General features: G+C 41.0%; 1 protein-coding gene across 1 annotated transcript in view; it reads left to right on the forward strand.

The window, feature by feature from the left end:
- slit3 (slit homolog 3 (Drosophila)) overlaps window positions 1–27,967 on the forward strand; it is a 436,863-nt gene that overhangs the window by 53,202 nt on the left and 355,694 nt on the right. The window contains exon 4 of the mRNA XM_041797351.1: window positions 726–797. Within this exon, the coding sequence (XP_041653285.1) occupies window positions 726–797 (72 nt within the window). The remainder of the gene's footprint in view (window positions 1–725; window positions 798–27,967) is intronic.

The following is a 27,967-nucleotide window of genomic DNA, read 5'->3' on the forward strand; positions in this document are numbered from 1 at the left end:
GCAAATCATTCTTAACAAAGTGGCCCTGACTGAACTGTTAAATCTGTCATTTGATCTCTCACATTTTCCAAATCCTTTAAGGTTCTTTCTACTTGTGCCAGGTGTGGGAAACACAAGAAAAAAGGGGAGAAATAAAGAAAAAAATTAATTTGACATATCTCTTGCATTCTTATGCATTTTTTACATATGACAAAATTAGTTGATGAAGATGGATCTCTTAGTGCACTCTGCACATTTTAAATCTAATGATACCTCATTTTTCTTTGCTTGTTCAGATGTTTTCCAAAATATTCAGAGAAAGTTTATGAAGTGACTACTACTGGAAAAAGCCTTATCTTTACAAAAAAGTGTAGATAACTGGACGCCCCACTGGTTGTTCCTCTACTCCCAGGTCAAAGCACATGCAGGGATGATTATGATAACTGGATTTAAAGGGCTTTCAGCATGATAGCCTGTATTTGACACACACTCACATTAAACTCAGCACGATAACCTGGAGGTCACCATCACAGGAAACCAGACAGACTTTCCCAGGAGTTCTTCTTTTGAACCATGAACCTGCTGACCCTTAAGGTGAACCTGGTTGGTGCTGGTAACATCAATGAAAAAGCATGAATCACAGTGAAGTATGAGGGTTTTTACTTTTCTGTACATGCTGATAAATCAATTCTAACATGACAAACCTGCCTAACTTCCACTGTATTTCCTTTGTTTTCCCTCCACAGTCGCCTGAACAGAAACAAACTCCAGGTCCTCCCTGAGCTTCTCTTCCAGTCCAACCCCAAACTTGGACGACTGTGAGTACACCTTTTTTTTGTTTTTCCTCTCCGTCTCTTGCTGACTCTCCCTCTCTGCCTCTTTTCTGTCTCTTTTGATGTGATACGTGATCCATTTGAAAACACGACCACGGTGCGATGTCAGAGCTTTTATCCGGGGTTGAGGGTTCAAGTCCTGTGCCAGGTGACACAGTGCGGCTCTGTGCTCCTGGTGAGAGGTGAAAGAGAGTGTCAGGTGTGTGTGATTTTTAAGGAAGTAAAAGTGGGCCTGCGGTGAATGTTTTACTTGGACCTGTGTGGATTTTCTTATTCCTGAATATGTCGTTTTTCCCAGAGTGTTCAGAGTGTAAGAGCGGGTCAATCTGATGCTGAGAGAGCCTCCCACCTTCCCTCCTTCTCTCTTTATTTCATCTCACATTCCCAGACACAAACTCGCTCTCTTTTTGTGCGTTTGGGTCCCATTGGTGCTCCCACCCTGTCTCCTTTTCCTCCCTTGTGCTCTCTCTGTCTGTGCTCAGGTTCTCTATTTGTCGTCTCCACGCTGAGTCTCTGTCAGCTCAGGTTGAAGGTTGAAACACCTTCTACACTTTATCGCTGTTTGTTTTGGGCCGCCTTCAAGTAAAGCTGGAGGTACACTCAACAGGAGTGTGTGTGCATTGTGCACGCTTAGTTTTGACTTCATATGTCTGCAGCTGTTTTTGTGAGCTCATACAGTATATCATGACTGTGTGAGTGAATGCATGCATGCACTACCTCAATTAATATCTGGTATAGTGTGTTTCTGTGTAGTGTATGTTGTAAGGTGCAAGGGTTGGGAATACCAGAGACTTTATACTTCTCACTTCTCTCTCTGATGTATACATTTTCCATATGTCAGAACACTTTGAAATCTTTTCTAACCTTTTCATGTTAAAAATGTCTTTTTCTCATGCTTCAACTTGATAATGGAAATAAAAATTTAAAGACAAAGCCGCCTATAAAGGTCAAAATATCCATAGTAATATTAAATATGGCCACAAGCAAGAGTATTTAAATGTTTTTGTAGCATCCTTCCTAACCTGAAAGTTTTGTAGCAGATTTCATGGTGGTAGTTTTGGGTGCAAATTGCTCAAGTTGCATCTGCAAAGTGCTGTTAATGTCATCCTTAGTTGAGCAGCAACTTAACTTTTCATGCTGTCAAGCTTCTTTGTTTTATATTTCTTTAAGGATTTTCAGACATATTCTATACCACACCGTGTTTCACTTTCAGAAATGACAAAGGGAATCACCATGAAACTGAAGCCACATTGTCTCTTTACCTCATGTATCCTTCTTCTATTCTTAAAGCAGGTTATATCTGCACCAGTTAATGTGATTTGAGTGATATTTTTGCCTTTTAAAGATTTTTACATCAACTGAAGGGTGAAAATATATTTTTTCTGGTTTATTTCATTCCTTTACATCTTTAGTAAAACAAAAAATCCCTGTGACATCATTTGAAACTTATTGATTTATCATAAAAGTCTACTTTTTTCTGTTTATCTTAGTGGTTAAATTTTTTTGTTGTTGTTAACCAGCTTAAGGGCTGAAAAAAAAACAACAAATCATCATCAGTACCAGCAGATATTAGCATTGAAGAACAGTTATCAATATCTGTGATAGATATATTTTTCACATATATCATACGTCTTTATCGTCCACTCCAGAACATTCACCTTGTTGTTCGTTCTGTTTCTGTGTAGCTTTCTCTGTATGCTTCGGGCCATTGTCTTGCTTGAATATAGATCTCCTCCCTCAATGTACTTGTTTTGAAGACTAAATCAGATTGTCTTCATAGACCATGAAGTCTCCCACATGTCTTTTGGTGAACTCTTGTCAGGATTTAGTAAGTTTTCTTCAACAGTGTCTTTCTCTTTGCCACTCTCCCATAAAGCTTTAACTGGTGAAGAGCCTGGGCAACAGTTGTATGCAAGGTCTCTCCCATCTCAGCTGCTGAAGCTTGTAACTCCTTTAGAGTAGTCATAGGTGTCTTGGTGGTCTCTTCCACTAGTGTCCTTGCACAGTTGCTAGGTTTTGGATGGCCTGATTTCGATTTATATGTGCTATATTCCTTCCATTTCTTGATGATGGATTCAACTGAAGTGTGGAGGATGTTCCGTGCCTTGGATTTTTTTGGATACATCTTCTGACATATACTTTTAAGTAACTCTTTCTCAAAGTGTTCTTTTGTTTTCATGGTGTAATGGTAGCCAGGAATTCTGATTAACAAGTGACTGGACTTTCCAAACACAGGTGTCTTTATTGTGCAATCACTTGAGACACATTCACTGCACTCAGGTGATCCCCAATTCACTAATTGTGACAGTCATTTTAAAGGGGGGTGAATATTTATGCAGTCATTCATTTCACGCTACATATTTTTCATTCAAATGACTTAACTTAATAGAAATCTGTGACAGTTTGATCTTCAGGCCTGCCATCATTACAGTAGCGTTCTCTTTTAAAAACATATCTTGTTATCACTTATATTATTTTGAAAAGGAGCACAGAGGCTTGTAAGAAACTCCAAATAGATTTATCATTTTGATAGTGGTTTATTATGATGAATATGAATTGCCTTGTGCTTCCTGTTGAGCTTTTTTTAATATGATCCCTCTTGTTGGCAGAAGAGCTACAGTAAGATAAATTCTTTGTCAGCGGGGTGCAAACTGTAAAACCTCCATCTAAACCTCGTGACAGACTGATGCTGTGTTCCATATATCTGTGGTGATGTGTGATGTATTACTGAAGACAGCGATGCACACTGTTATGGCTGAAAGCAGACTGTCATTTACGTCAACTGTGGCTTCCAGGATCACACGCAGATGAAACCCCCTCGTGAGAACGTCTGGGACACACACAGTGATGGATGCAAACACGTAGAAACACAGAGATTTACACACACTCAGAGCCCTTCCTCTTCTTTTCTTCTCTATGAGTGACAGATGATTTCCTCCACCGCCTGGCTCTCTCTTCTATAAAAACCCTAATTGTTCTCGATAGCTCATATTTATCGCTGGTCGATAATGGATCCCTATAGAGCTCTCAGTCGACTCGGTAAGCGAGTGGAAAGGGTGAACATGTTCCAAACTTAACATTATAAATCTCATGTTCTTTATATCCCTGCTCCGCCATCAGCACAATCTAAATTACAGTGTCTGGAGTTTCCTCTTGCGATTGACTTTTTCTTTTTTCCACTTTTCTCTTTCATTTTCATGACTTTTTCTCCCTGTTTGCTTCAGATATTTTAGTGAATTACTAAAGTGGCAATGACTCTGGTCAAACTCTATGGTGACTGGACAGTTTTACGACACCTTCAATTTGTATGGATGCATTTCTTTCCACATTTTTGTTTTATGATCATGACTTCTAAGGCCCTTTCACATGTTTTTTGAAAAGAGGAATTGGCATTGACTCAGGCTGCAAGGTATGCTGACAGGAGGTTTTCTTCAACATCTTTGATTCATACTATACTTTTTCTCCCTTTGTACTTTTCTCTTAGAGACTTTTAATCCCTTTTTGCATTTTTTTTTTGTGTGGCAAATTTCAGAAATGGCAGTTACACAGGCTGCAAGCATGGTGACAAGAGACGTTTTATTCAATATCATAAGTCCCAACAAATATATTTGGTGCTAATAAAAGTCATTCTATGTCCTTCTATTTTTTGTTTTTTTTTTCCCCTTTCCATCAATTTTTAGTGCATGTATCCCTTTTGCTGTGCTGTTTTACCCTTTCATTCATGTATTAAATCATTCATGTTTAATATCATTTTGCTTTTTTGACCCCCCAAAAGTCAACAACATGTAAATGTCAAACTGGAAACAGATTTCTACAAAGTAATGTCAGCTAGATAAAAATATGTAATGTAAAAAAAGTGACTGCATAAATATTCACCCCATTCAAGTCAGTATTTTTATAGATGCACCTTTGGCTGCAATCACAGCACTGAGGCTGTGTGGATAGGTCTCAATCAGGCTTGCACATCTGACCTGCCACAAGTTCTCTATTGGATTGGGGTCTGGGCTTTGACTCGGCCACTCCAGAACATTAACTTTGTTGTCACTAAACCATTTCTGTGTAGCTTTCTCTGTATGCTTCAGTCATTTTCTTGCTGGAAAGTAAATCTTCTCCCAAGCTGTAGCTTTCTTACAGACTGAATCAGATTGTCCTCCAGGATTTTCCTATAGTTTGCTGCTTTCATTATACCCTCTACCTTTACAAGCCTTAGAGGGCTGGATGCCAAGAAGCATCCCCTCATCATGATGCTACCACCACTGTGCTTCACAGTGGGGATGGTGTGTTTGTGGTTACGTGCAGTGTTTGGTGTCCGCCAAACATAGTGTCTAGTCTGATGGCCAAAAAGCACCATTTTAGTTTCATCAGACAAAAGAACTTCCTTCCACTTGACCATGGAGTCTCACACATGTCTTTTGGTGAAATCTTGTCAGGATTTAATGAGATTTCTTCAACAGTGTCTTTCTCTTTGCCACGGCCTGATCTAGCCAGATTTACTCATGTGCCATATTCCTTCCATTTCTTTATGATGGATTAAATGAACTCTTGAAGATGTTCAGTTCCTTGTAATTTTCTTTCTACCCATCCCCTGACTTATACGTTTCAATAACATTTTCTCTGAGTTGCTGGTAGCATTCTTTTGCCTTCATGGTGTAATGGTAGCCAGGAATACTGAGAAACCAGTGACTTGACCTTTAAGTCACATTCCCTGTACTCAGGTGATCCCCGTTCTAATTATGAGACTACCAGCACCATTTGGCTGGACCATTGTGAATTTTGTCAGTCAGTTGTGTAATTTTTACCTCCTTGTGCTGATTATTTTTTTTTGTAAATTTTGCAGTTACATTAGTTAGAAGGTCTAAAGACAAGAGAGTTTGCATATGGGGAAAAAAAGCAAGAGAGGATCAGATGTTTGCACAGGAGAAAGGGAAACGAAGAGGGAATACCAGCAGGAGACTAAGAGGGAGGAGACGGAGGGGGGGTTGCCAGTGGCTTTCTGGTTTGGGGTTCATAACCTTCCTCTCTGTCAGCCTTGGTTAGATATTAAATGATGGCAGTGTGATAGGAATTACCTCTTAACCCCCCTATTAAAGCCTTGTGGTTTGAGGTTTGGAGACAGGAGCAGAGGCGAAGATCTGGACCGGCATCAAGGGGAGACAGAAGGCAAGGGGTTGGTGAGTTTAGGGAGGGAGGGAGGTGAAGGCAAGAGGTATCAGAATGGGTAATAGTTCCTACCAGAGGCTCAGATCCTGCTGAGAAAACTACGTAGGAATCAAAGACATTGGCTTTGAGTCATATTGGAACATGTTCTAATTGAGCGGTAAGTGCAGATGGTAAGAGTTTGACAAAGACAAATAGGTTTTAGGGCGGTCATGCGAAGGATGGAGATGGATGGATGGAGGATGAAGGTCAAAAGGGTAGATGGGATGTCTTTGACCCCGAAGGTGCTCGGCTGGGGGGAGGTAGAGAGAAAACAAAGATAGTGATGGTGATATAGATGGATGGTGGACTGGAGTCTGTGGGTTTCAGTGTGTGCAGTCTGTGGTCGGTTCCCCCCACAGTTTGCAGGGACTGTGGCTGCAGAAACACACAACACTATCACACACATAGATAAAGCTCTGAGAAGACAATATCTGCGAGAAAGGCTATGAATTTTCTAGTTTTGAAAGCAGCAATCACAATGGCTTGGATGGAAAATAGAAGTTGGAGGTCTTTAGTGCATCAGTGCACATTAGAGTGAATGAGTGAGGTTTACTTTGCTAAATGACTTGATGGCTGTGAGTCTCCGTCTAATAACACTGACCCAGACTGAGCCCCATCCTGTTATCTTCACTTTCTGCTCGGCTAGTCTGTGTGTGTGTTTTCTATGTGCCTGTGTGAGTGTGTGTTGCATGCAAAGCCCCCAGCGTTTGGTTTACAGCCAGTGATACTCATGAAGCAGCATTGGTCCCCCCATTAAAGCAGCTCAGGTTGCATTTGATTAGTTTGCATGAGAGCAGAGGGGTGCTGCGAAGAAGAAAAATGAGAGTAACGTCAGACCAGAGAGATATTTCCTCTTTTCATTCAACACTGGGGCTCATGCAGGGCCTTGAAAGCTGAGGATTACATAATGAAGGAGGTGATTTTTGACTATGTTTCAACATCTGTGGACACCAAAATAAAAGCAATGTCTCACAGTACAGATTAAGAACCTATTAGTCAAATGCTAATGTGACTTTAGTTATTTCATCATTGGCAGAATGGAGATACATCACAGTGGCATTAAACTACTTAATAAACTCTTAATCTTAAAGCACATGCTTCATCATTTAAACATACTATGAGGTTTTGCTGTGACAAGGCACTTTGTCTCTTGTGACAAGTAATACCTAAAGGTGCATCATGGCTGGGCAGCCTCCACCATAGCCTAATTTGTGTCTTCTCAGGGACGTGCAATGCATGGTGTTCAGATCCCCTCAGTTTATGTTGCAGCCCTCTTGGTTTTCACATGGAGTGTTTTTGCAAACTCCAAGTGGGCTTTCGTGTCTTTCGCATGGAGGAGAGGGTTCCATCTAGCCACTCTGCCAAAAGCCTCGATCAGAAGAGGGCTGCAGTCAGGGTTGTCCTTCTTGAACTTTGTACCATCTCCACACAGGATCTCTTGAGCTCAGAGTGACCCTGAGTTCATGGTCACCTCTCTTACTAAATCCCTTCTCCCGTTATTGCATAGTTAAGCTGTGTGACCAGCTCTTTGAAGAGTCCTGGTTGTGCCAAACTTCTTCCATTGGAGAATTAAGGAGGCCACTGTGCTCTTAGGAACCTTAATTTCAGCATAATTTGTTGTAGCATTCCCCAGATCTGTGCCTTGCAACAATCCTGTCTGTGAGCTCTGCTGCACTTCCTTTGACCTCATGGCTTGGTTTTTGCTCTGATATGCATCATCAGCTGTGAGGCCTTCTGTAGAGTGATGGTGCCATTCCAAACCATGTCCAAGCACCACAGGTAGACTCCAACAAGTTGTAGAAACATCTCAGCAAGATCCAGAGAAATGGGAGGAACCTGAGCTAAATTTCAGATGTTTTTGCAAAGAGTCTGAATACTTTTGTCAATGTGATATTTCTGGGGTTTTTTTCTAATACATTTGCAAAAATGTCTAAAATTCTGTTTTCACTTTGTCATGATCGGTTACTGAGTGTACATTATTGAGAATTATCTAACATTTTTTAATATTATCAAGAAAGATTTTCCATTCTGTATTTACAATCAGATATCCTGTTGTGTGGAAAGAATGCTGGGGACCTCTGAGCGTGGAACGGAAGGGTAGCCAGCCAGGAGGCAAGCTAACTGAAGAAGGAAGCACAGCAAACACAGCCATGGCAATAACTATTAATGTGAAGCATTAAGGTAGAAGGACAACAGAAATGGAGGATAAGCTTATTGATTTGTGGCAACAACACAAGTTTTTATAAAATTGTAACCACTATGGATGTGGTTGGAAGCTAGCAGCTAGCCAAATTTAGCTTGTTAACTCTAAAGTCATATTTGTACTGCCAACCATCTTTGGATATTTTGTCCTTTGAAGTGATGCAAACACTTAAAAGCATGTGCATTTTTGCACACATATTTTTTGTACACTAAGGCACATGCTTTGCTTGGATTCACTGTACAAGTAAACCAGGCTAAAGGCATACACTAGAAACCTGGACATGCCTGACTCCACCTTACATATATTGCCGTAGCGTTATGCCAGTATATGCCAATATATGCCAAGGCATGACTGAGCTATACTTGCACCCCACTCCAGAGTTTCTCATATGTAATAAATAGGACAGGTATTTAGTTTTTTCAAAAATATATCTGAAGTTAAAAGGGTTAAGAAAACAATAAAAAACTGACAAAAGAACACACAGCCAAATACTTTAGCTATAACATTTAAGCATAAGCCTGTGTGTTGTTTTCAGCTTTTTCATATCCCTTCCTGTTCTCCCATGTCCCCTCTGCTAACTGTAAAATGCATCACAGCAGGGAAACCAGCGGCTCAACATTCAACCCTAAAAGGTTTTTTGTGACTTCCTGTCCAGAGGGATGCTGGTGATGGATTTAATTTGTCCATGTCCTTGAGCAGGATTTCTAATCCCTCCATGTTTTATTCCCAGTGAGGGGAAAGGCAAGATATTAATAAAACAATAAAGAGTGGTCAAAGAAATAAGAAAAGGAAAGATGGATTCATAATAAAAGGGAAGACATGGCAGGATGGCAGTCTTAATCCCTGCACTGATGAATAATCTGGCCTTTCAGCACTGTTAATTACCCCTTGAGCAAGGCACTTAACCTCCAGATGCTTCAATGAAACTCCCAGATGTGAATGTTTGGACGTCATCTTCCTCAGTTACTGTAAATAAATGCTCAAATGGGGGAGAGGAGAAGCTGGACCAAAAAAGAGATGGATAAATAAGGGGGAGGGGGAGGCTACAGGGAGCGTGGGGTCATTCGAGATGTCTTTTCCTCCTAATTAAGTTAATGGAGAAAGACGAGGAGGCTGCCTTTAATCTTGGCTAATTGTCCTTTCTAGAGGCGACCGCCATAGTTTACCTGCTGGAATGTAACGGTTAGTGTTACAGGAAGAGGGTGTACTCTTTGTGTCCACTGATTGGCTGCTGCGGCAGAGGTTTCAGCTGCGATTGGTGGGAACTATGTGGAAGGTTGAGGGGTGAATGTAAACTGCCTGAACTCATGTCTCATGGACCACTTTACTCATTTACTTGCTTTGCCTCCTTTTTCTTTTTCTCCCTCTCTGTTACCCACTCCCACACGCAAACACTTTTAAGTTTGTGTTGCTGTCAGGAACAGTACGACTGTTTTCTTGTCACTAGGCTCCCAGCCCTTTGTTTGGTTTTCACGCCACCCGGTCCTGGCGAGAAACAAATAAAGTCACACACAGAGTCACAGCCTTGAGTGTGTGTAGGCCGGTGTGTGTGTGTCAGGGTGTCAGTATGTGTGTTGGTTCAGGGCAGACTTTTAACTAAACCACACACCCACGACAGAACTTCCTAATAATTAAACACGACTCAGAAGTACAAGTCGTGGTATGCTTCTGCACCACAATGCTTGTAGGACCTTACACACAGCTACACCACAGGGCTCATGCATAGAAGTAAACTGTGTGTTTTTAAACACATTTATCAATCATAGCTGTATTCAGTTTGACTTGTACTAATGGCTCCCTAAACATGGGAAATCATTCAAGTTGGATGGAAATTACAGTGTGTTATAGCTGCACTAGGAGGCCCATAGATTCCACTATGCAGCTGCACCCAGAGATTATATACAGTGTTGCATTGTTTTGTAGGATCTACTTTCTCAACTTAAAAAAAAAAAAAAATCATGTAAGTTTCTTGACAATTACATTGATAGTATTTAGCTAAACCAGTAGGCCCATAGCTTCTACTATGCAGCTGCACCACAGGCCTGATCTACAGTTTTACATGATGTAGCAGTAAATGGTTCCTTAACATGAAAAACACATACTAAGCAGCTGAAAATTACAGTCCAAGAAAGTATGCAGCTGCACTGAGAGGCCCATAGGCTCTACTATGCAGCTGCACCACAGGGACTATGTGCAGTGTTATGTTACATAAGGTAGTAACTGGTTCCACTACATAAGAAATATATAAGTAGCTTGAAAATTTCAGTGTAGGATGGTACATATCTGCAACAGAAGTTGGATGTATCTGCACCACAGGGCTTATGTGCAGTGTATTGTAGTAATAACTTCCTAAATATTAAATAAATTGTGCAGGCAGTTGAGAAATTACAGTGAGAGCCTGCAGGTTCTACTGTGCATTAGCACCATAGGGCTAATCTACAAGGTAGCATTATGTAAAGTAGTAAGTTGTTCATTGACAATATAAGAAATATGTACTGTAGGTAGTTGTAAAATTACAGCATGGGATGGTAGATAACTGCATCAGGAGGCCCATGGTCTCTACCATGCAGCTGCACCATAGGCCTTATTTGCAGTGTTACATTATGTATCATAGTAACTTCCAATTAAACCTAAAAAAAAACCAAAACAAAAAACAAAACAAAACAAAACAAAAAACAAACAAACAAAAACAACAACAACAACAAAATCCCACAAATAGGTTGAACAGTACAGTTCAAGACAGTATGTAGCTGCACCAGGAAGCCCATAGGCTCTACTATGCAGCTGCATCACTAGGACCATGTGCGGTTAACATAGCATAATGTAATAATAGCCTCCTAAAGATTTAAAAAAAATTGTGTGAGCAGTTTGGATATTATGGTGTGAGGCTCTCCTATGCATCTGCACCATATAGCTCATCTACAGTGTTGTATTATGTGAAGTAGTAAGTGGTTCCTCAACAAGAATTTAGGAGTAAAATTACAGAGTGCATAGTACATAGCTCCAACAGAAGGCCCTTAAGCTGTGAAGATTCAAAACAGGGCCTATTAGTTGTTGTACATTGTGTATTATAGCAATTGTTTCCTAAACATTAAAAAAAATCTTCAACAAAATAATCATTTTAAAAGGATATACGCAACAGTTCAAGACCATGTACCTGCACCAGGAAGCCTGTAGGCTCTACCATGCAGCTGCACAATGGGGACCGTGTGCAGTTTTACGTTGCATAATGCAGTAACAGCATCTTAAACATTTTTAAAAAACTGTAAGCAGTTTGAACATTGCAGTGCGAGCCATTGGCTCTACTATGCATCTTTACCACAGGGCTCATCTACAGGGTTATACTTTGTAATGTAAGTGGTTCCTCAACCTAACAAATATTTAAGTTGCTTGAAAGTAACAGTGTGGTATTGTAGATAGCTGAACCACCATGCAGCTGCACAACAGGGACCATGTTCAGTTTATGTTGCATACAGTAGTAATAGCCTCCTGAATATTAAAAAAAATGTGTAAACAGTTTGGATATTACAGTGTGAGCCTGTAGGCTCTCCTATGCATAACATCACAGGATTCATAAATGTTTTTACATTATGTAATGGAAGTGGTTCCTCAACAAAAGAAATACATGTAAGTAGTTTGAAAATTACAGTTTGGGATGGTACAGAGCTGCACCAGGAGGCCCATAGGCTTTACTGTGTATCAGCACCATAGGGCTCATGTGCAGCATTGCATTGTTTATATTAGTAAGTTGTTCCTTAACATAAGAATTATGTATGTAGCTTGAAAATTACAGTGTTGGATGGTACACAGCTGGTACCCCATAGGCTCTTCCATGCAGCTGCACCATAGGGACCATGTGCAGTTTACATTGCATAATGTAGTAATAGCTTTCCAAACAATACAAAAATTGTGTAAGCAGTTTGGAAAATGGAAGTGTGAGCCATTGGCTCTACTATGTATCTGAACCACAGAGCTCATCTACTGTGTTCAGTATCTTTTTTTTTCCAAAAGGCTTATTAGTCATAATTATATGTAATTGCTTTGTAAACACAGAAAAACATGCCAGTTGGTTGGAAATGACAGTGGGTCTCCCAGCTTCAGTCACTATAACAAGAAGCCCATAGGCTCTACTAGCTGCGGCACAGGGCCCTCACTTAGATCCAGTCAGACTCAGGAAAGGACAGACTTAACTTCACTGTGAACCGGACCAGAAGTCCTCTAAAATAAGGCAGCTCTTAGCGGCTTGTGTGTGTGTCCATGTGTGTGTTTCCCACAGCATAGTCAGCAGTGTGACATATTTAGATAAATACACACTGGGGAGATACAAAAAAACCAAGCAAGAGAGGAGAGAGAGAAAAAAGGAGAAAGAGCGATATCGAGATAATTTGAGAGATTTGGAAAAGCCAGCAGAAGTTTTCTTCGAAGATATTCAAACATTCCTTCATGCTCTCCTAAATATACTTACTAAAATTAAAAGAAAAATATGGGTGCTGGTTTAGCTCAGCTGGTAGAGACGGCATCCATATACAAAGGGATTGATGCACTGGTTACAGGTTTGAGTCTCAGTCATATCTTCCTCCACTCTGTCTCCCCAAAAAGGAAAAACAAACTCAAGTTTGGCTCTACTGTGAATGAAGTCAAAAGGCCAAAAGCTATTAAGTTTGTGTATTCATGTTCATTTAAGTGTGAATAAAAAAGCCCAAGTGTTTAATCCAGGGACCAGGAGGTCTTAAAGTTCACAGCAGCAACACCTTCCCCTTTCTGCTGCCTACTGAAGCAGCACTTAGCATGCTAGCTTGCCTCAGGGTCTGAACCTATGAATTGTTTGTGGGAGGATGGGCCTGTAGATTTTTTTTTTTTTGTTGGTATAGTAAAGATTTTTTATTTGCTCTCACTGAAATAGCACAGAGGCTGCATGTGGTAGTAATTTAACCTCACAAATAAAGGTGAGGGGGATAGCTGATAGGGGGAAGTAGCTATGAAGCTGCTAGCAAACAGAGCTTGGACTCAGTGACGTTAGCCGTGATCTGTTTACTGTAACAGGCTGATAGGACTCACTGTATATCCAGCTGTGTCTATGTATATGTTTTGCTATGTCTGTGTGCTTATGTACATGATTATAATTGAGGCTGCATGTCATTATGTGTGCAATTAGGTCATATATGTGCATGAGTATACAGTAAGCAGTGTGCGTTTGTGTGTGTTGTTATATGCTACATGTGTACACATAGTTTAGTAATTTGCATCTCTGCTTGTGTCTGCATATGTGCCATATTTTTGTATGTGTCTTACATTTGTTTGTACATGTCTCCTTAAATACATGTCCCTGGCTTTGCTCTTGTATATGTGTGTATCTGTGTGTGCGCATTTGTAGTTAAGAGAGAGGAAAACTTGATATGGGGCCAAATGCACTCACACAGTGTTTGTTTAATCACAATTTAGGTTTACATGAGAACGCTAATCAAAAACAGACTTGGTTCCCTGGAAAGCTCGGAAATGTGGTGGTGGTGGGGGGGGGGTTTGAGAAGAGAGAAAGAGAGTGAAGAGTTAAACAGGCAGGAAGTGGGAAGTCAGAGTGGCAGGTGAGGACAGGAATAGGACGGACAAGAGTTAAAAGAATAAGAGCCATTTTTATTTGAACACTCTTGAAATAATCTAGAAAATTCCAAGAAGACACAAATGCATCTTACAGCAGGAGACTCTTCCTGGACAGGAAAGGTAAAGGAGGACTTTATAACCAAGGGGTGCACCCATGCATCAGTTCAACAGAATTAGCTATATCAGCCTTGCTGATAAACATTTAGATCAGGTTAGGTATGGGAGCATAGGCCGGCACTTTGCCGCATCAACTTTGGTGTTCTCTAGCCTCCTGATGGCCATTGTCCCGGCCTGGTTAGGCTCATGCCTCATCTCCATGATGCATGCAGTCTGGTGTCTATACTGCCCACTGAGTCCTGAGCTGGATCAGGCCTGGGAAAGCACACCAGGTGCCTGTAAAAGCGCAGCTGCAGTTCCCATATCAAGCAGCTGACCCTTCCCATCTGAGCTCTCCTGAGCCATGTTAATTTACCAGTCAATCTCTGTCCCAACCCTCACCTACGAGATAGGGTGAGGAGCTTGGACATCTGGAAGGATCTGGAAGTAGAGCCACTGCTCCTTTGTGTCGAAAGGAGCCAGCTGGCAACCTTTGGGCATCAGATCAAGATGCCCCCTGGTCGCCTCCCTGTTGAGGTCTTCAGGCACATCCAGCTGGACGGAGATCCCTGGAAATGAGGAAATGCCTTAGAATACTCCGGGAGGAGTTGGAAAATGTTGCTGGGGAGAGAAATGTCTGGGTTGACTTGCTTAGCCTGCTGCCACCGCGACCCGACCTATAGCTATAACTTTTTGAAAAGAAAATAACTACTTATATGTAATGCATTACTTTTTTGAGCAGCTGAGCACATACCAACAAAAGGTAATCATAATGAAGCAGTTTCATTACATGTTCAGAAATGTGTTTGCTTGCATACTGTTTATCTCATGGTCATGGGCACTGGTTGCAGAAAGCCATAAACCCATCCTGCTTGTTCACGCAGAATTTCCCTGAATATTACCTGCTGTGTTCTCACATCAGCTCACCTCAAGGACAAGAAAAAAATTGGGATCAAACATGAGAAATTAATCTGTTTTTCCTGTCCACAAATGAAGCTCCCCCTGAACATTTGGGGAAATGTTAAGAAGTTTGTTTCTGTCATAAAACTGTGTTATAGCTTTTTAAGATTACACAAGCTTTTGTTGATTGTTTACTGTTTTTTCTTCTCCAGAAAGACTGGCCTCAAACCCCTGGTCTGATTTGAGTTTCCTTACATTTCCTCAAGGATGCATTAAAAACTTGGCAACTGCTTATTTGTGTATTTGTGTGTCTGTGTGTGTTGACAGGAGGGTTCAGTAATAAAAGCACAATGGAGTCGTATATACCGTCCACTCAATCACTGACAAAAGTCAAACCGCTAAACAAATATAATGCCCCCCCCATAATTACATTCATGTGTATGCTGATTGAAAGGACAGATTCTTTCCTCAACAAAGCCTCACTTTCATGTCAAAGTTTCACTTTTTACAGTGAAACTCCACACACTTGTTTTAAACAATATTTCATGAACAGCCAAGTGAACAAAGGATAAGTCAAAGAGACATCCAATGGTGATCAGCACAGAGAAAAGACAAATAAAGTATGAATAAATCTGGCCAAAATGTTTCACCGCTCTCTCTGAGTGTTGCAGGAGTTGAAATCAGACCGACACTTTAACTGTTGTAGACTTGTGATGATGTCATCAAACCGAGTCTGTCTTCAGTCTCCTCCTGAAATCTTGGAAACAGTGTTTCCTGGTTATTTACTGTAAGTTGACATGTAGACCTACAGTCAGAATAAATTAAAGCTACAGCTCAGTGTGGGGCCAACAAAAGTGCTGAAACCCCTCTGTGTTTCTATGTGTGTCTGCAACTGGTTATATATTGTACAGGACTCCCACAAGGCTCAGGATAGTTTATTGGACTTCCTCACTGATGCAAAATCCCTGGGAAAATACAAAAATGACTGTCATGTCCTAAAACAACTCAGCCCAATTTACAAAGCACCTTTCAATCAGACAAGTGAAATTTTCCACAGAGGAAAAGACAGGAAATAAAAACAGAGGGTGACGAAAAGTTGAAATGATAAAAGACTAAACCAAAAAAGAAGAAGGTGCAAAACTATGGAAAAGCAGCTACAACTGTATGGTGAAAACATAAAATGTTTGAAACCAGGATAGTTAAGTAGAAGTAGGGTTTAAAAAAAACACAGCCAGAATATATTATTCATATATGCAGAGCCATATGTATTATATGTTTGCAATGTAAACTTTCAAACCCTCTGTCCTAGCTATATGGTAATGAACAATGTGGTCAAAACATGCATGCACTCTGCACAAGAGGAAAGCAATATGTGTCATTATTGAATCCAAATTGGCCCAAAGAATTGGTCAACAGACTGAAATTTGTATATAAAAGAGTAAAAGAAAGCAGGGACAGAAAGCAAGAGGAAGAGGATGGAGAAGAAAGCAGGGACAGAGAGCAAGATGAAGAGAATGGAGGAGCAGAAAGCAGGGGCAGAGAGCAAGATGAAGAGGATGGAGGAGAAGAAAGCAAGGGACAGGGAGCAAGATGAAGAGGATGGAGAAGAAAGCAGGGACAGGGAGCAAGATGAAGAGAATGGAGGAGCAGAAAGCAGGGACAGAGAGCAAGATGAAGAGAATGGAGGAGCAGAAAGCAGGGACAGAGAGCAAGATGAAGATGATGGAGGAGAAGAAAGCAGGGACAGAGCGCAAGATGAAGATGATGGAGGAGAAGAAAGCAAGGGACAGACAGCAAGATAAAGATGATGGAGGAGAAGAAAGCGGGGACAGAGAGCAAGATAAAGATGATGGAGGCGGAGAAAGCAGAGACAGAGAACAAGATGAAGAGGATGGAGAAGAAGAAAGCAGGGACAGAGAGCAAGATGAAGAGGATGGAGGAGAAGAAAGCAGGGACAGAGAGCAAGATGAAGAGGATGGGGGAGAAGAAAGCAGGGGCAAATAGCAAGATGAAGAGGATGGGGGAGAAGAAAGCAGGGGCAGAGCGCAAGATGAAGAGGATGGGGGAGAAGAAAGCAGGGGCAGAGAGCAAGATAAGGAGGATGGGGGAGAAGAAAGCAGGGGCAGAGAGCAAGATGAAAATGATGGAGGAGAAGAAAGCAGGGACAGAGAGCAAGATGAAGATGATGGAGGAGAAGAAAGTAAGGGACAGACAGCAAGATGAAGAGGATGGAGGAGAAGAAAGCGGGGACAGAGAGCAAGATAAAGATGATGGAGGCGGAGAAAGCAGAGACAGAGAACAAGATGAAGAGGATGGAGAAGAAGAAAGCAGGGACAGAGAGCAAGATGAAGAGGATGGAGAAGAAGAAAGCAGGGACAGAGAGCAAGATGAAGAGGATGGGGGAGAAGAAAGCAGGGGCAAATAGCAAGATGAAGAGGATGGGGGAGAAGAAAGCAGGGGCAGAGAGCAAGATGAAGATGATGGGGGAGAAGAAAGCAGGGGCAGAGCGCAAGATGAAGAGGATGGGGGAGAAGAAAGCAGGGGCAGAGAGCAAGATAAGGAGGATGGGGGAGAAGAAAGCAGGGGCAGAGAGCAAGATGAAGATGATGGAGGAGAAGAAAGCAGGTACAGAGTGCTATAGTGCCATGGGTAAGGAAGCATGCTGTGCTTGAGCACAGCATGGAGCACACTGACTAGTCAAACAGACTGTACTGTATGAATTGGCTTTTGTGAGTGCAGCCCTAAATGCTGGATAATGGCTTGAGGATGGGTGTGACTTATAAGCAGGTGTAGTTGTTCTCAGCTGTTTTACCAAGGTCAGACAACAAGAAAACTGGAAATATTGCCAGAAAAATACATAAAATAAACCTCACTTACTGAGTGAAAATGAGTTTGCAGGATCATTAAACATGGGCATTCTAATGTGGTGACAGGGTCAACAGAAAACATTGAGTTACGGCAAAACAACCAGGTTGCTAAGGTAACATTGGGTTTACTAGTAAAATGATTTTTGTTTTTTCCAAAATCATAAAAACAGTCAGTTTCAAGCGGGTTCAGTTGAAAGTGGGTGTTTCATTATAAGAAATCACATGAAATTGACTTTTTAGGGTCACCAGCTGGAGTGCAGATCTTTATTACTTTGAACCTGTTCAAGGTTTATACTTTTGTTCAGGAAAACAAAATCATAGATGTCAAGAAAATTTTATGATGTGGTGTTTTTAGTCTTGACTGAACTCTTTAATTACAAACAGGAAACATAAACCGTCAGGTTCTGTAGTCTTGTCATTTTCACTTATGACCCAGACATGGCCTATAATGTATGAATGTTTGCACTTCCATGAGTGGTGAGCCTTATGATGTTACATAATCGACCTTTTTAGGGTTAAGTGAGTAGAAGTCAGTGGACTTTGTTTCAGGACTATTAGTGTGTGTAATATTTAGTCTTTGTGGGAGGTCTGCATAGCTACTACTCACACTGTTGACCACTATTATGGCTACAAACCGCATGGCTGGAGCTGGCCAATGTCACACACATGGTATCTAGAGTCATCTGTGTTTGGTCCTGCTTGTGAGCATTCGCGTGCAGCCGTGTGTGTCAGAGGTTCGACTTGTGATTTATTCTGTTTAAGAAAAGTCTGATTGTTACAAATGAAGTCAGACTGTTATTGTTGCTCTGCTCTAATCACAGCCTCACACTCACGCAAATAAATGACTTACAAACACGCTCTCTACCCCACCGTCACACACTCACATGTGTTCACACATGTAATGGCAGAAACACAACAGATATACACATTGTCCCACCCACTGTGGGGACACACAAACAAACACGAGCCAGTTCTGTCACCCTTTTCCTCTCCCCTCATCTGTCTTTCTGTCACACAGAAAGCAAAATCTGGGCTGTGCAGATGTTGCAACTCTTTCTCAAGTGCCTTAAGAAAATAGTAGCCGTCGTTTTACCCTCCGGTTTGTACAGAAAAGTCTGCAGATTGGGTGTAAATCCTGCTAGAATAACTATAAAAACCTTGTTTGATAAATAAATGATGAAAGAATTAAAGAGACCTAAGTATTTCCTTTTCAGCTTAGTCTGAAATCCTCCTTCCTTGGGTAATTCACACATCTTTTATTACAGCTTTTGGCCAAAAAGGCTCAGATTCTTCCTAACTTGCAGTGTCATCCAGCGAACTACATACTGTGACTGAATCAGAGTTTGTCTGTTTTTCATTACGTTTCTATGGTGTAACATGCTGGGGATAAAATATCCCTTACTCACTGCACCTCAAACCTGGAAGCCTTTACATCGTTCATACACCACTGCAGATGAGTCAACAGCAAAAAAAAACAAACATAAACTGATACATGCTAAGTTCAAACACCGCTAATCATGGCCACATTGAGGCTGAAACATTAGAATACACACTGCAGACGAAAAGAGCCCACCAACAAGAAGATTGGCAGCTCAGACTTCGAAATGGATTGAACATTGTGTGCCACTTCATCAGTTTGGTTGGAAATCTGCTGGATGACTGCGGGTGTGCAGCTGTTGTTTCCATGCAAGTGATGGTAATGAAAGATAGTCACAGATAAATAATTTCAGCATGACTATCCTTTTAAAAAGAACTCTGCGGATACTCTTTTTGGGTTAAGCTGTGGGTTTAATGGTCTTTATTGTAGATTGATTTACATTAACTGAACGACAACCTACTCAGAGACCACAAATCATCCTTTTTTAAGGTAGCCACTAGGATCCACTAGGATTTTTGGGGGCGGATGCCAATAAAGATATTCGGGAATAAAAATTCTGATAGCCAAAATTGTTTGATCCATTAAGAATGAAAACCAATGGCTGCTTCTGATCCTTTGAATATAGTCTAAACACATGTATAAAGATATAAATTAAAGGTAGAAATTTACTGTCTTCAAATACTTTCATTTACACACTGACATTACAAATATGTTAGACAATAAGTATTTTTATTATGTTCACATGAATCTCGCGTTTGCACTCCTTGGCCCCCTCATTAGACTAAACTTATTATTTTTAAATGTTGTTAACTGTCGGAAAGCTGGTAATTCTTCTGTATGCTTAGTGAGTGTTTGTGTGAGTAGCATTACATTGAGGAGTCTGTGATATTTTGCCAACCCCACTCTCATGCAAAGGGTCAAAATATTAGGAACACCTCTTACAATAACAGCAGCACTCACTATAATCCCTGTTAAGAAGAATGAATCCTCTCTTTGACAAAATCATACATTTATTGAAGTAGAATTATTGTAGATGTTATTGGAGTGCATTGCACAGATGTGTCTAATGAAATGGTCAATGAGAGTTTTTACAAATGAGTAATTTATTATTATCTGTAGGTTGTAGGTAAGTGGAAAAGCATGGTCACAGAAGTATCTAGGAAAAACAGGATTTGAAATGCCCCTCTCTGATGCCCTCTAAACATGTGTTCACATTTTCTCTCCTCTGTCTTTCTTAACCGTGAAGTCATTATGAATCAAACTCTTACCAGAGACGCCCCCCACCCACCACCACTGGTTGTAACCTGTGTTATTCTTGTTTGCCCTGGTCTTATCTGGCAGCATAAGGCTAACTAAGTGCGCTCGATATTATCACGAGATATTTAGCTTTATCTTGTCGTTACTGACTCGGCTAAAGTTTATAGATGGATAACATCAAGCTAGGTTATCCTTGCTTTATCTTGCTAACATAAACAGATAAGCATGACCGACACAACGAGGCACGTCATGACTCACGGACAGGCTGGTTGAATTAAATTATTGTTTAGTTCACAAAGTAGCAAACTTACCAATGAGGCAAACTGCTCTCTTCAACAAATTTGCTGCTCAGCCAAGCTGCTCTGAGCTCCAGTCTCTCTGCTGTAAGGAGGTAAATATGGAGCGTGTGTTATGAAATGAGTCGGAGCACCCTCTACTTGAGAATAATAGAACACAGACATGATGTCAAAAGGCTGGCTCAGACACACAAATCCAGACAGATTTTGGCCCGACTGCACTGTTGTGGCTCATCATCAAACCCCGATTATGAGCGTCAGGAATGACAAACGGCCTTGTAGTGTGACATATTTAACAATGCATCCAAGGCACCCAGGACCACGATTCAACAACACTAGCATGTTAGAATTGTTTTTACAGCGTTGCCTAGTGTGACACCATGACCTCAAGTTAACAATGTGAATCCTGAGGCCTATCAATGGAAGAGCTCTTATCTTAATCATCATTTATCAGAGTGACATTATATAAGTCCCTCTTTTAATCACATTCATACCTTAAGTTCTATTTGAAGGAGAGCTTTTCTATAATGTCCTCCTGTTGATACATCAGGGGGAATCCATTTCCTGCTTGTACTTTCCTTTTAGTCAGAGCAAAAGACTGCTAATGTCACATGGAGCCCTTCTCTTGTAGCTATGATTCACTCTCTGTGACCTGCCCCCCCGATGAACTGTGAACTTACACACAGTCGTGGATACAGTGCTGATGTCAGCATACAACAAGCAGTCAGGATCACACTCGTAGTGGGGCCAGGCTGTCGGCCAAGACAGGACAAGATTTTAGTTGCATAGTCTGACATGGTGCTGAGGTGAAAGTCTGAGCTGGCCTTAAATTAAACCAAGTCATGTTCCTGGCACTTTATTAGTGAAAATACAAGTTTTTACACCGGGGTCTGTTGGTCCACTTTTGTACAATTAACGATTATTTTTTATAGGCTATAATCTGCCGATGAGATGGGCCGGCTGGTCAATCAGTCGGGGCCCTAGAAACCAGACCAAGCATAAATTCTGAACTTGAATATACACACTGCATCTCTTATATCATACAGGATCAATGCGAGGGACTGGGCAGAGAAATGTGGCTGTAGTGCATCATAAAGCCCTTCTTCTACAGTAGGATGAGACAATGATCGATTACTTAAAACAGATTGTTAAATCTTGGTGGAACCTAGAGAAGCAACCAAACCATGTCCTACCAGCATGCAAGCATCAGATATGGTTTTACACCGTGTAGCATCACACATTTGCTGTTCACACTGCATCCATGAAATATTTCTTTCCAGCAGAAATGCCCCTTTGACTGGCCACCTATCTATTTCTGTTGTCTTAAAGCATTGTTAACTTCACTGTCTGTGATAGAGGAATACGCAGCCTAATGTTGGGACAGGCGTAAGAAGAAGGAGAGATAGAGGAAATGAAAGACTCAGCAGAAGAGAGAGAGAGAGAAAGAGAGAGAGTCAGCCACATGAATGGGGTGAGAGGAGATTTAACCGGTCCTCCTCTAAATACAGAGCACCACAAAGCCACTTTAAAACCTGTACAGATGTATTTATACATCACACACAAACACAGTGCAGTCTCTTTCTCTCTCTCTCTCTCTCTCTCTCTCTCTCTCTCTCTCTCTCTCTCTCTCTCTCTATGTATGTGTGTGTTTCTATAACAGTAAAACACAGACAGAAAACCCCAATTAACCCCCGGTCAGTCTCAAACATGACTTGATGTTATGTAAGAGTTTGGGCTTCTCCCATTTAACTTAAACACAAAACTTGGAACTTAACTAAAGCCTTACATTTGTGAGTTTTACATTTCTACTCAAAAATCCTTTTCTTTGTTAGTTTAGGTGCAGAATTTGTCTACAAATGTCTCATTTGGGCCACAAATCCTATCAATCATGTTTCAGTCAATTGATGCTTACAGCTAAATCTAAATAAATGTCGTACTGCAATGGAAAAAAGACCAATTTTGTAATTTTGAGGATGAACAAAACAATAACTGAAAGGTAGACCATTATATTTAGGGTTTAAAAGGATAATTAAAGATCCTTAAAAGCCATGACAGCTTGTGTATTTGGTTCACATCAAGTTGCAAACAAAACGGTTTATCTTGTTTGGGTTGGGAATTCTTCTCACGGCCGAAAGCGTGTGCAGACGTTTAGTGTTTGCGTGTGAGAGAAACATGCTATTAGCTGTTCTGTTTGGGCTTAACAAGCGAAGCAGGAATGTGCATTTTTGTGTTTAAACAAAGAAATGTGAAACCATGAAAAAATCCTCTACCCCTGTCTTCTCTTCTCTCCTATCTTGACCTATTTTTGTGTTCTGCATCTGATACCAATTCCACTCATCTGTCTGGTGTCCATCTTGTTAAAACAGAATTTGAAAACTGACAAACCTGCATTTCAAACAATCTAGAGGTGTAGTGTAAATACAAAGTGTGCAGTTGTGTGAGAGATAATTGAAAAAGTAGATTTGTGGAAAAAGAAATTGTGCACAGAGGCTGTGTGTTCTTAGCTGCACACGTTGTTCTCTGCTAACGTTGTCATCCTGACTTCTGGTCACTTTTACAGGCTCAGCGTGAGGCTTGTGGTTTAACCTCGTGGCCTGGTGTGTGTATGTCAGCATGCCTGTGATAGTTTGCTGTTCCAATCAAAGACAATAGGCTCCAGTGGCCTGCCGCTAATTTGTAGCCTCACTTTATAAGGCTGCTAGCCTCTCAGTTGAAAACAGTGTGTTGCAATAAAACCAGCTATCATAGAATATGTGGGGATTACTGCGGCCAAGTTGCTAGATCTTGACATAATCCAGATTTTGGCAATCTTGCAGCTCTTAAAGCTGCAATATTTCCCACAAATTACTTCCTTGACTCTGTAATATTACATTAAAAAGCAAGGAATTGTAAAAAAAATAACATTTCCACCAAGGGTTAGGTTTGAACAAATCAGCCACCATATGGACAAAAGTATTCAGCCACCTGCCCATTACCACAATAGGGACTGTAGTGACATTGTATTAAAATGCAATTCATGTATTCATGAATAGTGTACTTTGATATGGAGTTGGTCCCCCTTTTGCAGCTATGACAGCTTCTTGGAAGGCTGTCCAAAATATTTTGGAATGTTTTCGTGGACATTTGTACCCATTTATTCTATAGAGTATTTATGAGGTCAGGCACTGATGTTGGACGAGGATGCCTGGCTTATGATCTTTGCTCTAGTCTATCCCAGAGATACCTGACTGAGCTCATCAAACCATGTCTTCATAGTCCCTGCTTTGTGCACTGGGGCACTGTCGTGTTGGAACAGAAAAGGGCCTTCCCCAACCTGTTGCCACAAAGTCAGAAGAGTAGCATTGCCAAAAAATGTCTTTGCTCACTGGAGATAACCTTGAACAACAGCCCCACACCATTATCCCTCCTCCACCAAATTTCATAGTTGGCACAATATAGTCAGGCAGGTATCGTTTACCCCTGCATCTGGAAAACCCAGACTTCTGACTGCCAAAAGGAGAAGCATGATTTATCACTCCACAGTAGATGTTTCCACTGCTCAACAGTCCATCTGACCCTTGGCATTAGACTTGGTGGTGTGAGACTTTCATGTAGCTGCTCAGTCATGGATACCCATCCATGAAGCTCCATCTGAACAGCCTTCGTGCTTATATTAAAACCAGGGGAAGTTCTGACCTCTCCAGCTATGGAATAAGCAGAGCGTTGGCGATTTTTACACTCCATGTGCCTTAGCTCTACTCAACCTGATTTAACGTGGTCTTCTGCTTCGTAGCTGAGTTGCTGTTGTTACTGAACGCTTCCACTTTCTGATAATGTCATTTACAATTGACTGTGTAATATATCCAGCAGGGAATAAATTTCATGAACCTATAAAGAGCATTCACACCCTTGGATGTTGGGCTTTGACTTCCAGAACATTCACGTTTTTGTCTTCATACCATTTCTGTGTAGCTTTCGCTGTATGCTTCAAGTCATTGTGTTGCTGGAAAATGAATCTTCTCCCATGCCATAGTTTTCTATATTTTGCCACACTTATTATATCTTAACAAGCTCTCCAGGGCTGGCTGACGAAAGGCATCCCCACAGCATGATGTTGCCACCGTGCTTAGCAGTGGGGATGGTGTGTTTGTGGGGATGTGCAGTGTTTGGTGTCCGCCAAACATAGTGTCTTGTCTGATGGCCAGAAAGCACCATTTTGGTCTTATCAGAAAAAAAAAAAAACTTCCTTCCACTCATCCATGGCATCTCCCACATGCCTTTTGGTGAACTCTATTGGAAATTTAATATTTGTGTTCTTCGACAGTGGCTTTCTTTCCTATCTCAGCTGCTGAAGTTTGTACGGTCACTCAGTTTGTGAGGACGACCTGATCAAGGCAGATTCACATATGTGCCATATTCCCTCCATTTCTGAATGTTTTTTAGACACTTAGCTGATACCTCTGACTTGCTCTGCAGCTTCTATAAATTAATGCTGTTTGTCTACTGGATCAAAGCTTGGAGTGGGAACTGTTGAGCATCCGCAGAATGCTAGGCCAGTTTGCGGCCAGCTAAGATAGTAGACACCACTCCGACTGGCCCCCAACAGCCTTGTTTAGGTGTGTTAATCCAACTTTGGGAAATGTGACTTCAATTGGATGGTTTTATAAAACTCTAAATTCACTTTTTCTAACTGCATGTAAATATACTGACTTCAGAGTTGGAAAATAAAACAATACACAGATAAGTAACAGAGATAAAATCCCATTTGGACGAACATTTTGACCTGTAAACAGGTTTTGTTTTCAGCAAATGTTTGTTATTCTGTTTATAACAAGACCACGTACCAGATTGTTGGTTCATTCCTAAAGAAACCATGTTGAAATTAAGTTTTTCATCTTGAAAACACCCATTTACTGCTCCAGTAAATGTGTTTGGTTATTTATAATTATTTTGAAACCACAATGTAAGAAAATAATGTTACTGACAGATCACTCAGGATTAGGAGTGTTCATCATCACTGGTTTTCATTTGTCCTTTCTAGTGCCAGTAATCCTCCATTCCTCAGGTGGCTGAAAAAGGAAAAGGAGACTGGATCAATAAGCAAGAGAAAGAAAAACAAATGCTGAGTGCCAGCAGGAGACAATGATTATGGCAGGGGCATGTTTGATGTGTGGAAAAGTTTGTCTTCACTGCAGAACATCAACAAACAGTTATCAAGACTGACAAAAGGGAAATAAACGCTGGAGATAGAGACGCATACCATGAGATGGAGAAAGAGGAGGAATGATTGTAACAGAAACAAAGACAGGGAGGGGGAAGACAAAAGAGAGAGACTATGGAGAAGAGATGAAAGATAAAAGATCCAACATGAAATCTGGAAGTGACAAAGAGAGAGCATGGTTGCGTGCTTAAGATTGCTCATCAGATGTCTCCCTGGTCACAGCTTCATTTGGATCGATACTTTATTTATAGAAAACTTTTATTGATACAAGAAGTTTTTTTTTTTCTCTAAGTCAGATCATTTGAGGTCACAGTGCAGTGACAAAATGACTTTACTGTTCTTCATACTGTACAAACCTGTTAGTCTCACTAAAAGATTTCAGAATCTTTCCTGAACAGAATGTCTGCCGTCACAGATACTCTTAGGTTCTTTCGGTGTTTGTCATTCTCATGCAAAAGGACAAAACTCTGACGTGAAACCTTGTTACACATGTGAATTGTCAAAAAGTTGGCCTCCACTTGGAGAAATCCTGCTGGGGAAGTCTGGTTCCTATAATCTCCCTGCCTCCATTAGGAAAACCAGATTCATTGTTTACAATGATAGTGTGGAAATCGGATCAAATGAGATTTCAGAATGCCCATGGAAATATAACCGTAGATGGATATGAAGAGAAATGGCAGATAAAAGAAGAGAGCATGTGGAAAATGAAAGACACACAGAAAAGGAGAGCGTGTAATAGCTAGAAACAGACAGAACAAATAATCATGATGATGTTACTGACGGTGAGTGTGTGTGAGAGACGTATTCTGTAGTGGGGCATGATAGGAAATGACAGAGCAGGACACAGCTAGTAGACAGAAAACGAGGGAGAGCAAATAAATGCTTAATACCAGTGAGAGGCCGAGCTAAATAAACGGCCAGAGGCGTCAAGTGGAGCCCAGCGCTAGTGAAGTCCACGCCACCCACTGCTTGGTGGCTGCTTTCATGTGGTCACTTTAGGGCTGATGTCACAGGCTGTTCATGGGCTGAGTTTCCTCTGCCCTGCTGCAACTACTACTCCTCCACTTCTGGGAGAGGATTAAGCAGAAGATTCGCACCAGATTCGACCAACCAGAGGGATCTAGTAGCACTTAAATGGGCTATTTGTGGCATTTCAGCATAGGTAAAACATTCAAACCATATTCTAAACACATTCGACCATCTCAGAGTGGTGCTAGCTGTTCCCTCATGATGAAGCGACAGTCTCTTGTGACGATGAGCCTTCACTATTGAAATGGCTACCATTTACCTAGCAGTTAGGTCACACCCCATCTTCACAGGCGGCTCCAGTCCTGCCTCTCACTCCTGTCCTGCACTCTCTCATCCCTTTTCCACAAATCTATCCACTGTCCTCCTCTCAGAAAAAGACATTAAAAGCCCTGAAATATACAGAAAAATGCTAAATTGATGACTCTCAGGTTTACAGATTTTAAAAAAGCATACTTACTGGACAACTCCCAGATGACTAGAAAGTAAAATGAAGGTAACATTTGGAGGGAAATGTGTCCATAACAGTAAAAGCAACATTTGCCATTGGAATGTAGAACTACTAATTTAATAACATAAAAATGTTCAAGCTTTAAATCCTGCTTGATAACAATTCAGGGTAACTGTAATACTAGCCTACAAAACCGCTAACTAAGGTTACCATTTGGTGTGTGACTTAAGCCGTGTTTCCATCAGGGGGTCCGGTTTGATTCAGATCGGTTTGGTATGGTTTGGTACACTAAACCCCCAAATAGTTTGCGTTTCCACAGACACCCGTGCTCTCACCTAGGTGGGCGGGGCTGTAAAAGCATGCATATCACAGACAGCGCGAGTCAGCTGTTCCAGCTGCAGAGTTATAGAAAGGATGAGTGACAGAAATCAGTCGAGAATAAGCAGTAAACAGCTTCATTTCAGCTGAAAGTTCTTTTAAAAAAATAACTACATCTCAATGATGTTAACTGCTGTCAGTAAAGATCCTCAGCTGATGGAATACATGTACAGAGATGGTTTAAATCATAACGCTACATTAATATATGAATATATCTAGTCTAGAACAGTTTATACAACAAAATATTAAAGATTAGAGCTGTACTGTGAGAATTCACTGCAGTGAAAATAAAGTAAAAGTTCAGCT

This window comes from Cheilinus undulatus, linkage group 10 (genome assembly GCF_018320785.1).
Source record: "Cheilinus undulatus linkage group 10, ASM1832078v1, whole genome shotgun sequence".
Lineage (NCBI taxonomy): Eukaryota > Metazoa > Chordata > Actinopteri > Labriformes > Labridae > Cheilinus > Cheilinus undulatus.